The 12,620-nt window shown below is 48.2% G+C and overlaps 1 protein-coding gene across 1 annotated transcript in view; it reads right to left on the reverse strand.

The window, feature by feature from the left end:
- Positions 1–1,368: 1,368 nt before the first annotated feature.
- The window catches only part of CAPN9 (calpain 9), a 53,866-nt gene continuing 42,614 nt past the window's right edge, over positions 1,369–12,620 (reverse strand). Inside the window, exons 15-20 of the mRNA XM_054548139.1 lie at positions 11,083–11,147; positions 10,516–10,584; positions 10,082–10,160; positions 7,731–7,847; positions 4,813–4,871; positions 1,369–1,574 (exon numbers count right to left, since the gene is read on the reverse strand). Coding sequence (XP_054404114.1) covers positions 1,548–1,574; positions 4,813–4,871; positions 7,731–7,847; positions 10,082–10,160; positions 10,516–10,584; positions 11,083–11,147 — 416 coding nt within the window. The 3' untranslated portion in view covers positions 1,369–1,547. The remainder of the gene's footprint in view (positions 1,575–4,812; positions 4,872–7,730; positions 7,848–10,081; positions 10,161–10,515; positions 10,585–11,082; positions 11,148–12,620) is intronic.

Here is a 12,620-nt window from a genome sequence, read left to right on the forward strand (position 1 = left end):
TGAGACTGACACTAGAAAAAGGAGCTCATATGGTGAGTCCCCTTCCAAGTTTTACCTGTGAGCAGGGCTAGTGTTCACGACATCTAACAAACAATATGGCAGCAGTGTGCACCGATGAGAGTGGGCACAGGCCGAGCACAGGAGATGGCATGTCTGGGGTTGTACTGGCATGACCCAGCACAGAGCCTTGGTCCTAAGCCTGCTCCTGAGAGAGGGCTCTTCTCCTGCATCCACTGCTGCGTGAACCCAGGGAAAGGCTGGAAGGTAAAGGAGAAGATCATGGTACCTTGGCCACGATCAGGGACAGGGTTCTGATGAAGCTCCACGTTTTTTTTTTTTTTTTTTTTTTTTTTTTTGAGACTGAGTCTCACTCTTGTTGCCCAAGCTGCAACCTCCGCCTCCTGGGTTCAAGTGATTCTCCTGCCTCAGCATCCTGAGTAGCTGGGATTACAGGCACCCGCCACCATGCCCAGCTAATTTTTGTATTTTTAGTAGAGATGGGGTTTTGCCATGTTGGCCAGGCTGGTCTTGAACTCCTGACCTCAGGTGATCCGCCCACCTTGGCCTCACAAAGTGCTGGGATTACAGGTGGGAGCCACCATGCTCAGCCTCCACTTCTAACTAGATCTTCATCCCAACTGTTCTCCCTCTTTCCCTCTCGGTATCTCCCGCTCCCATCCTCCACCTCATCTGCCACAAGTGTACCAGTAAGAATGTGGGGCTTGGCATGTATTGAGCCAGTATCTTCTCATGTTACCTCCCATTATTCCAGTTCAGTGGATACTCCTGTTCAGCACTAGTGAGCTGTAATGAGGATTCTCTGGTCTGTTTTCCACCATCATGTTGGGGATGAGTAAGATCAAACCTCACCAGAATCTGGACTCCTTGAGAAGAAATGACAGCATTCAGCTTTTCTGACCCAAAGTCTTCAGACACAAAGAATGTCTGGACTGGAGAGTGACTGTTTTAGTTACCACCTCTTGTAGGAGGAGGTAGAGATTTTCACCTTGATCCACTCTTATCGGAGATCCACTCTTGTCCAATTATCGGAACTACCTGATATCTTCCCCGATAAGGAAGCATACTTATGATGCAGAAATGCTAAATTATGACCTCACTCCTTTTCCCCCTCATCTTATTCCACATACACATTTATAAAAACATGTTTTATAAAGGATGTCTGATCACAATGACTGGAGCTACATGGAAGCCAGGATTCTGTGCGTTAGAACTCTGAGTAATTCTTAATGGAAGGAAGTAAGGAAAGTAGAGCGTGGGAAAGCTAGTGATGCCTGAACCTGGATGTAAGGCACAGGTGGCACCATCAGCCCCCTTAAGGCAGTGACTTTACAAAGGAGTAGCACAAAATCAGAGAGTGTAGCTGAGTTCATTTCATTCTTCCCAGATCAAGATGGAGAAGGGAGAAGGCCAGACGATGAGAGGGGAGTGAACCCTGGGCGTAATGGTTCCACACCAAGAGAAGTTCTGAAGGTCAAGGTCCAGAAGCCAAGATTCAGCTGGGCAGGTTGCATCTCTACAAGGCAGCCTCAGATGTTCATTGTCAAATGGATGAACTGGGAAGAGAGAGAGAGAGAGATGAGGGGTCATTGTCCTTCCATGTCCCTTCCAGCCTCAGCCTCAGGAGTGGCCCCAGTTTGCTGACATCACAGGAGATCTGCTATTTTATCATTTTGCCTGCCAGCTTGGATGTCTGTCTCAACAGGAAACCATTTAAAGAAAATAAATGAATTCTCAGCACTTGACGTTTTCTGGAGGACCTGAGTCCTTTCCAAGTGAGCTCACGTCAAGCACAGATGGTAAGACAGAGACGGGAAAATGTGCTTTCTCCCTGTTAAGAGGACAGCCTCGCTGAAGCATCTTGGTCAGGGCAGTATTAAGTGCCTTTTCCTTGTTGATGAGGGGTCCTCTCACCTTGGGGAGAGAGGTGGCCTTCCACCATGGAGAAGCTGCAGGAAGTGGAAGCAGGTTCCATAGCTGGGGGGTGTTACAAGTGAGCTGAAGGAGAAGTAGCATGGAATTCCTCCTCATTTTCTCTCCTGAGTCCACCCTGCCTCCTCCTTCCCAACAGCTTGTTTATCACAGCATGGTGACTTGGGGCAACGTGATTATATGAGACGGTTTTTTTCTCCCTTCTCTGTTCTCCTTCCTGGGCACAGTGTATACAGTACGAGAGAGAGCTACTGTAATGAAAGGTGCACAGGCCCTTTTAGGAAAGTGATTGCCGGTGAGGCCAACTCAGCCAGGAAAAGCTCCTGTTGCTTCCTGGGATGGGTCAGGGGAAAAGGAGAGGGACTTTAAAACATGGATACTTCAGACCTGGCTGCACACTGGACTCACCAAGAGGATTAAAAAAAAACAAAACAAAAAAAAAACAATGCTTGGGTCTCACCTCCAGAGATTCAGATTTAATTGATCTGGGGAGTGGCTGGGGTATCAGGATTTTTAAATCTCCCCAGGTGATGCTGACATGCAGCCAGATGTAAGGATGGTAGGTTTGGAGGGAGAAAATGCAATGGTTTTCACTGTTGTACTGTAGGGTGATGATATGGGGCAGGGCAGGAGCCCATTCCAGCCCCTACACCTGTGGACACTTGGGTTAGAGGTGTCCACACTTCTACCTTGAACCTGCAGCACTGGAATACTTCCTCCACACTGCTGGTGCTCTGGAGCCTTTGACTAGCCAGGAGGCCGCTGAGTAACAAACCTTCCCACTGTCTCCTTCCACCATGGACCAGAGGCAGCCATTACACTTCTTCATGTTTTTTAGTGACATTACTTATCATTTACCTTAAAGTAAATGATAAATAAAGGTGGACCTACGGGTCTCTCTTGTTTTCTTTCTTTCCCTTTCTCTTTCTTTCTCTCTCTTTCTTTCTTTCTTTCTTCCTTTCTTTCTTTCTTTCTTTCCTTCTTTCTTTTTCTTTCCTTCTTTCTTTTCTTTCCTTCTTTCTTTCTTTCCTTCTTTCTTTTGATGGAGTCTCGCTCTGTCGCCCAGGCTGGAGTGCAGTGGCACAATCTTGGCTCACTGTAAGCTCCACCTCCCGGGTTCATGCCATTCTCCTGCCTCAGCCTCCCGAGTAGCTGGGACTACAGGCACCCGCCACCATACCAGGCTAATTTTTTGTATTTTTAGTAGAGACGGGGTTTCACCGTGTTAGCCAGGATGGTCTCGATCTCCTGACCTCATGATTTGCCCACCTTGGCCTCCCAAAGTGCTGGGATTACATCTTCCTTTCTTTTTTAAGAGACAGGGTCTTGCTATTGCTCTCATCCAGGCTGGAGTGCAGTGGCGAGATCATAGTTCACTGCATCCTCAAACCCCTGGCCTCAAGCAATCCTCCCACCTAGGACTCCCAAATAGCTGGGACTGCAGGTGCACACCACCATGTCCAACTTCCTCTTATTTTCATAATAGAATAGTTTGTGTGTGCACATCTTTCTTTGGAATCTTGGAGTGATCAAAGGAGGTATGGTTATTACATGTGTCCTACATGCTGAAGGTGAAAGACAAAACTAGAGAAGAAAAATGCCCAGTTTCTGTTCTCAATGAAATAATAATGCGTCCAGAGATCTGAGATACACACTTGAGAAAATTAGTGATGAGTCAACATAATTGCCAAATTATATGATATTATTATAAAGCAAAGCTTTTGGTGTAATACTAAGGCCTATGTCTCTTTCTGTAAATGGTTAAGCTGAGGCACAGAGCAACCTGATTAATCGAAATCAGAGCACAAAAGAGGGGAAGAGGTACAATCCTCTAAAACACATACTGTCATCAACCTCTTCATCTTGAAATATTCAATTAAATGTTATCCAAACCCAAAGTTACTAATGAATTTGGAAATGAGCTGGCTGTGAGTGTGAGTATGGAAGTTGGTGGAGAGGAGAAACCCCAGAGATTGGGGAGGAGCCACAGGCTGCCTGGCTTTAGTGTTGTTAGGTAGAAGAGAAAGCAGACCTGGAAAGAAAAATACAGGGAGGGAAAGAAGGAAAAGGGAAATAAAAATTACAGAAACCATTGAAGGAAACTGCTCCACAGTTTCCCCTCTGCCTTTGGGCAGGAGAATGTCTCAAGAGCGTTGCCAAGCTTCATGCGCACAGGAATCACTGGGGTCCTGTGAAAGGCGACTTCCATTCAGCAGGTCTGGGGCAGGGCCTGGCACTCTGCATTTCCAACGCTCTCTCCTAAGTGATGCCTATGCTGCTGCTAGCCCACGGACCTCCCTGTGAGCAGACGGGGTCCACCGGGATCCTCTGGGGAGAGGGTGATTGAAACCCCCTGGAATCCTTCTCCCACACCTCTGACACTTGGACCCATGGTCCCCCACCCCTCATTGCTATGATGGCCCCGGTAACTGGCCAGTTTTGTACTTGTCGGAGTTTGGGGGAGCATCATGGGAACCACAGGACAGCATGGGCAAGGGAGAGTGAGCAAACTGGCAGCTGGAGAGCAGGCAGGCTAAGTTACCCAAATGACGGAAGGAAGAGAAGGACAAGAAGGCAGAGTCTGCTCACTCACTCAGGTCAAGGCGATTAATCTCTCTATGCCTCAGTTTCCACCCTGAGAAATGTGGATACTATTGGTACTTAGCTCACAGAATTATTGTAATGGCTCAGTTGATTACTTGATAAATAGTATCTCAAAAATATTAGCTATTTTGTTGTAATCACTCCCACAGGTAGATGTCAGCCTTTGCATGAAATCATGCATTCGGCAAACATTTATGGAGCGTGGACTCTGCCAGGCCCTGGCTGGGTCCCTGAGCAGAGGGTCTGGATTGGCCATACCTCATTTATATTGAGATGAATGAACTCCTTGCTCTTCGTACTGAGAGCCTGGAACACCCCTGATAGGAGAGAAGGGGGAAAGGCATCCTTTTAAAGACAATTCCTTTACCAAGTTTGTTTCCCAGCAACCAAAGGGCCTTTCAGTGGAGCCTGTGGGGAAGCTGCTCCATCTGGTGGTAAACAAGGACTTTCATCAAGGGCGGCGATGGGACTCAGGCCGGCTGAAGGAGAACTTCTCTGAACGGATGGAGGCATCTGGTCCTGTAGCAAGCCAGTGGTCACCTAAGCCAGTCAGCCGGCCAGCAGCTCCTGGAGCCAAAGCAACTCCCTTATCTTAACCTTCTGGGGGGTACAGGGCCCTTGAAATCCATGGGCCCTAGAAAAAAAGCACATGTACGTAAAGTTTTGCATGAATCTGAAAGTTGTTAGTCTCGCCCTTGTAGGAAGGGGCTGTGGGTGCTGTCACAGGACAGACCAGCACAGGAGAGCGTGCCAGCACTGAGCCGGGGGCTGGGTCTACCGCGTGGTGTCACCTGAGCAAATCACTGCCCTCTTGGGGCCTCAGCCTCCTCACCTTCAGAAGACGAGGTTGAGCCAATCAGCCCTGGCTTCACTTGAGAATCTCACGGGTAGCTTTAATAATACAACCCAAAGCAGGGTGGGGGACCATCACTGAACACAAGAAATGGAAGAGACCCAACAACCAAACATGGTGACTGGATCTTGTGTGGATCCTGAGTCAACCAAGCAACTGTGAAAAGGTGGCCTGGGAGATTTGGGCATGGACCGGGCACTAGAGAATGTTGAGGGTTTGCTGAGAATTTCGTTAGGTGTGCAAATGGTATGACGACGATGCCAAAAACAAGTCTATCAGCTGGAGATACTCAGATGAATGGACAGAGTTTCTGAGATCTGCTATTAAATTATTTAGGGGGAAAAAGTATGTGTTGCGGGAGCACAAGGGAAAAGTTAGCAAGATGCTAATGGTTGAGGTTGGGTGTAAAGGTCTGGAAACACCTGGCGAATTTTCATAACTCCCGATGCTGTGTGCCACCCCTGAGATTCTAATAGAATTGGTCGACTGTGCAGCCTGGTCATCAATGTTTCTTTAGGCAACCCTGGAGATTGTAATGTACAGCAAAGTTTGAGAAGTGCTGGCGTGGAGTGCATGGGAACCTATTATGATTCTTTATATCTAAGTGGAGGGTTGACATTCTTACAATAAAAAGTTAAAATAATACTGCAGCAAAGCTCCATCCTTGGTAATTGTAAAAGTTCTCCAGGCAAATCTAAAGTGAGGATCCCAGAGTGGATGGTGTTAAGCCTAAAGGATCTTCAGCCTAATATTATAAGAACAAGCTGAGGCACTCCCACCCCCCGTGCTGGGAAGGATTATGCCTGTGTGGTTTAGAAAGGGAAAGAGCAATTGAGAGAAGAGAAACTAGCAAATGTCATTATTTCTAGGGTCAGCTCTGACCACCCTGTAAGTCTAATAAGTGATTCTCTCTCAGGAGGGGTCTTTCTAGAATGCACCTCTCACTAGCTACCAGTAACCCCCTAGGGAAATCCCAGCCTCCTGGCTTGATATACTAGGCCCTTTGGGACCTGCTGATCTCTCTCTGGGTTTCTCTCATCATTCCTTAATCAACACATACTCATTGATTGTCCAGAAATTATGGGTCTCCTGGAGCTTAGAGTCTAGAGGGGCTGTGCTTCAAGCAAGTAATTAGTTTTCTATTACCAAAGAGGCAGAGGGAGCTGTCACGCTGACAAGTGAGGGTCACAGCCCTCACCTTTTTATTTTAATTTTAACTTAATTTTAATTAATTAATTAATTATATTTTTGAGATGGAGTCTCCCATTGCCGCCCAGGCTGGAGTGCAGTGGCAAATCTCAGCTCACTGCAACCTCCACTTCCCAGGTTCAAGGGGTTCTCCTGCCTCAGCCTCCCGAGTAGCTGGGACTACAGGTGCATACCACCACACTTGACTAGTTTTTTGTATTTTTAGTAGAGACGGAGTTTCACTATGAGCTGGTCTCGAGCTCCTGACCTCATGATCCATCTGCCTCAGCCTCCCAAAGTGCTGGGATTACAGGCGTGAGCCACCGTGCCCGGCCCCCTGTCTTTTTTTTTTTTTTAAATCAAGTATTCATACCTCGAAGTGGCCTATGGAACATAGATTAGAAAATACCAAGCAGGACCAGCTGCATAATTTGTGAGGCCCAGGGCAAAATGGAAATGCGGGGCCCCCTGCTTCTAAGTTATGAAGACTTTCAAGATGGAAACGCCAGAGCATTAAACCAAGCATGAGGCACCCTTGGGGACACAGGTCCTTTGGCACCTGCACACAGGGCATGTCCTCGTAGCCACCCCAGTGCTGAGTTACAGGCCCTGGACATGCTTCATTCAGCCTCACCTTCAAAACCACCTTTGAGGGGCAAGATGGCTATGACAATAAACTGCAAACACTGAAGTGCACGGGCACATAATCTGTTTCTATTTGTGGTGTAACAAATCTTGTTTGAGATAACTGGGTCAATGCCTAGGGCTTACAGGGCGGGGAAGTGGGGAGGAAGAGGGACTGAGACTCTCCAGTTTCTATATGCTATGATGAGATTTAACCTGAAATTGAACCTTTCCTCAAACACAAGGCACAAACCTGCTCCAGCCCATCATCCTCCCACTGAGGCACTGTGAATGTGTAAAGAAAGGCGATGCTAAGAAACGCGCTGCAGGGAAGGCTGGCACATTCTGCTCCTTAGCTAACCACACAGGCCCACGGGTCCACACACATCAGACCATGGCTCTCTGTGGTCTATCTTTGCCATTACTTTAACCAGGCTCTTTCTCATGCGCTCGTGGAGGGTGACTGAAGATGCCACCCCGAGGTGCACCCTCAGCCTTGCTGGACACTTACGGCTCGCATTCTCCAGCCGGACCAGGCAGTTGAGAAAGTCATCGAAGTCCAGCTGGAGCTCCTCATCTGCATACCTGAGCACAATCAGCTGCAGGAGGTGGCTGCTCAGCTGAAAGCCTGTGGGGACGAAGGAGGAGACCCAGGACTCGCTGTATCCGAGCCCCGAGGTGAGTCTGCACCTTTGAGGGAGCTCCCAGGCAGCTGAGGAGAGGGCTCAGAAGAGGGAGCCACTGTTTCACTCCTCAAAGCTGGGATTCCCAGACCAAGTGGGACTGCTGCCCTTGGTGTGAATGCAGCGTGAGAGTGTGAATCTGTGGTGCAAGGGCGAGTGTGCGGGGGACTCTCAGGCGTGCTTTCTGTGTTTAATGGCTTCTGAGTTTAGCGAGTTTGTGATCTTAATTTTGATGCCAACATCACCCATAGGGTCTCGCTGACTTTATAGGAAGCTTCGTTTGGGGGAACTTAACACTGGGTGGTGTCTGAGCCCCACACTCATTCCTACACCAGCCTCCCCTCGCGTTCTGTGTCTCAGGTCACTTCCGGCTGTGGCCCTAGAACGTTTCTCGGAGGGGATGCTGCTGCCCACGGAGAATGATACTCTGCCAGGGGCCCATTCCTACACATCCACGACGGGGGAAGAATGCCAGGCTATAGCCAGGAGGCCTGGATCTGAGCCCTGGCACTGCTCCAGCCGTGGCATATGGGTTCATTTCTCTGGGCTTTGGTTTCCTCATTGTCAAATGAGGAGTTTAGATAAAGTGAACTTCCTTCTAGATTTGATATTTAGATTTTTTTTTTTTTTTTTTGAGATGGAGTTTCACTCTTGTTGCCCAGGCTGGAGTGCAATGGCGCAATCTCGGCTCCCTGGAACTTCCGCCTTCTGATTTCAAGTGATTCTCCTGCTGCAGCCTCCTGAGTAGCTGGGACTACAGGCACCTGCCACCACGCCCAGCTAATTTTTGTATTTTTAGTAGAGACAGGGTTTCACCATGTTGGCCAGGCTGGTCTCAAACTCCTGACCTCGTGATCCACCTGCCTCGGCCTCCCAAAGTGCTGGGATTACAGGCATGAGCCACCACACCTGGCCAGTGCTTTGATTTCTAATTAGTGCCCTTAGAAGTGATTTCTTTCCCCCTTTCGTTTTGGTCTACATGTTCACTTTCTAGGAGGTGTTCACAGGATTGTTCAGAAATCCACCCAGGGTCTTTCTGCTTCTTCCTAATTCCAGCGGAGGAGCAGGGGGTCAGGCGCAGAGCACAGAGTCTCTAGAGCCTACACGGCAGTGCTGGCTGCCAGCTTTGGCCAGAATCCTGGTGTTTGGGGCTAGAGGAGGGGGATGCGGGGCAATCCCCCCCACGCTACATCAGGGTAGGAAAGACACAGCCATGCCCCTCCTCTCTGAGCGCTCCCTTTGTCCCCTGCTCAGTTCCTCCTCCTACCCCGGAAACAGAGTCACCATCCCTTAAGAAAATCAGGCACCCTTCTCAGCCTGGCACTTTGCTCAGTTGTAAATCATCTGATTTTCTTCTCCCTCACATAGGACCCGAGATGGTCCTGGCTGTGTATACTTCACCCTTTTATCAGACCTGAGCCTGGACATGTTTCCAGATTTTGCTTTCCCTGGGAGGGAACCACTTTAAAAGGTTCAGGAGGCCCCTGTCTGTGAGGTGTGCTTGGTGAGAAGCACAGGCCGCCCGGCGGGAGGGAGGTCTGCATAGTGCTCATGGAAACTACGGTTGTGTGTGCAGGACACGGGACCACAGAGAGGCCGACAGCCATCCAGCGCTGGACAAGAGTGGGAAACGCCACCTGGAGCCCAGCCTTCGGGAAAGGAAGCAGGGTATAAACTATGACACGTCACCCAGTTTGGATTCAGAGTCTGCTGCTGATAAAGCCTGGGACAGGGCCACAGGTGGCAGAGGGACGTGCGGCCCCAAACCATGGGCGCTGCATGCTCTGTCTCACCCACGATAACAACCACCTGAGAGCAGAAATGAGAAGTTTGGAATCACTGCAGCTTGCCACCAAAGAGCCATGTGTTAAGTACTGGGCCAGAAAACATGGTCCGGGGCCATGAGGCCTCCAGAGGGCAGGCCAAGTTCATTTTTAGCAGATACATTTAAAAAGTTTCTACCAATGTTCACAGTGGTTTAAAATGAGGGCCCTGGTGTCAGCAAGTGAGTCCTGGGTCTGAACCCTGGTGCCACCACTCCAAGGGTCGTGACCTTAAGAATCACCAACTGGGCTCAGAGGCCCACCTCCTGGACAGCAGAGAGAAGACCTGCCATCTGCTCAGGTTGCCCACAGGCAGTACCTGGCATGAAGTCAGCCACCTGTACTCCAGTTTTTACCTGCAGCTTTCAGTGCAGTCCGCAGTTCATAGGTAGACATGGTGCCGGACTTGTCAGCATCAAACCGAAGGAAAAGGTTCTAAAGGGTGGAGAGCAGAAGCATTGAGAAGGAGAGCGCCTGAAAGGCATTGCTGATGGCAGTAAATGGGTGACAGCCAGCCCGGGGGAGCTACCCTCCAGGGGCCGCAGATGCCACAGTTGGACTGGGCCTTCCAAAAGAAGTCAGTCTCCCTTTTGTCTTCCTTTTCGTCTTGGGTGGAAGCACGGTGGTACTCCCATAAGCATTGGAATAGCATGATGCTGTTTTCCCTTCTCCCCTGTCCAAATACGATTCCTCTAGCCTGCAGCCTGCAGCCTGCTGTACCTTTTTAAATCCCCTCTGCTCTACGCTCACCGGGTCCCCCAGAGGCCAAGCCCTGCTCCAGGTTACATACAATCCACTGCTTCAGCTTGTCCCAGAACACTTTGAATTCATCAAACTCCAGTTTCCCATTGCCGCTGGTCTGTGCCAGGTGGGTTAAGGGAGACATGAGCAGTGTTTCAACCTGAGGCTCCTCGTGGGACCTCAGCTCTGGGACTGCAGAGGGGGAGGGCTGATGGGCTGGCCTGGGTGACACAGGTTTGGGGCCCTGGGGAAGTGGTTTTAATGATTAAACCACAAATTTCTGAAGAGGGGAAACAGCAGAAGTGGAATGGGGGTGGTCCCGGAAAGTTCACAAAAACAGAACTCTGTTCCCTTGGATGGGATCCCAAAGTGGCAAGAAGACCCCCAAGTCCCTTCAAAAGCTCCCCACCCCCGCCACTGGGCAGTCTTGTGCATCTTGATTCTGATCCAATTTCAGCATCGGGGTCCCCCAGCTTTGGGTTATTTTCTGTGAAGAAGACTATTCTGCTGGCTAAGGATGTCATGTTCTTGAAGAGTCTGCACTATTGAAGATTACTCTACTGTGCTTAAAGCCCAGGATCCATGTTTATTTCTGCTCAAATATTTGGAAGGATACGTCCATCAGGGAAATGATGTTTTTACAGGAGATCAGGCTTAGCTTCTTGAATTTGATGTCCTTTTCTGAAATTGCACATGAAAGCTGAATTCAGTTGACCCGATAAGATAAACTTATGTACCCATCTGCTGAAAGCCCAATAAATCCGGGGCTGTTGGGGGCTGTGATGTGGCTACTCTCTTATGATGCTGGTAGGAGTAGAAGTTAACATGATCTTTCAGAAGGAAAATTGACAAAATGTGAAAAAAGCAATAAAAGTGGGAATACGCCTTCATCCATTTATTCTAGTTCTAAGAATCCCGAGCAAAGAATTACATATGAAGATTTTTGTCATCACATTATTTATAGTGGCAAAAATTTGGAAGTGAAATAATGACCAATAGAAAAGCATGGTCAATACCTTAGGCTATGTCTATATAATGGAGTATTATACGACCCTTAGGAATCATGTTTTTGCAGCATATTTAATGGCAGGATTTAAATTTGTTGGAGAAATTTGTACTCCCATACTACTGTTGGTGAAAATGTGAAATAGTCACTTTAGAAAACAGTTGGATAGTTTTTAAAAACATTAGAGTTAAGTAATCCTCTTAACTAAACATATAATTAAGAGGATGGTTATGCCACCATGTAACCATAGACTGTTGCATTGTGATGGAACCATCCTCATAACTATATACCCAAGAGAAATGAAAACACATGCCTACCCAAAAAACTTGTATAGGAATGTTTACAGTTGCATTATTCATAATGACCGAAAACCGGTAACAACCCACATGGCTACCAATAGATGAATGAATAAACAGAACGGGGCCCATCCATACGATGGAATGTTGTCTGGATGTAAGAAGGAATGAGACATTGATACACGCTACAGCATGGATGGACCTGGAAAACATCACGCCATGTGAAAAAAGCCAGTCAGGAAGGACCACATATTGTATGATTCCTTTTATTCCCCCCTGAAACGGAGTATTGCTCTGTTGCCCAGCCTGGAGTGCAATGGCATGATCTTGGCTCACTGCAACCTCCACCTCCCAGGTTTAAGCAATTCTCCTGCCATAGCCTCCTGAGTGGCTGGGATTACAGGTGCCCACCACCACACCTGGCTGATTTTTTTTTTTTTTTTTGTATTTTTAGTAAAGATGGGGTTTCACCATGTTGACCAGGCTGGTCTTGAACTCCTGACCTCAGGTGATCCACCTGTCTCGGCCTCCCAAAGTGCTGGGATTACAGGTGTGAGCCACCGCACCTGGCCTATGATTCCTTTTACATAAAATATTCAGAATATGTAAATCGAATCTATAGAGAAAGAAAGTAGATGAGTGGTTGCCTGGGGCTGGGGGAAATGGGTACAGGGTTAACACTGTTAATGGGTAAAGGGTTTCTTGTTGGAGTGATGAAGCGTTCTAACATTATATGTCTACACATATGACACACATGTACATACATGCAGATACACATATGTTAAGAGTGGTTATTGATGGTGGTGAGATCATTTGTGATTATCTTTGTCATTAGGCTTTTCTGCATTTTTA

Source organism: Pongo abelii, chromosome 1 (assembly GCF_028885655.2).
Source record: "Pongo abelii isolate AG06213 chromosome 1, NHGRI_mPonAbe1-v2.0_pri, whole genome shotgun sequence".
Taxonomy (NCBI): domain Eukaryota; kingdom Metazoa; phylum Chordata; class Mammalia; order Primates; family Hominidae; genus Pongo; species Pongo abelii.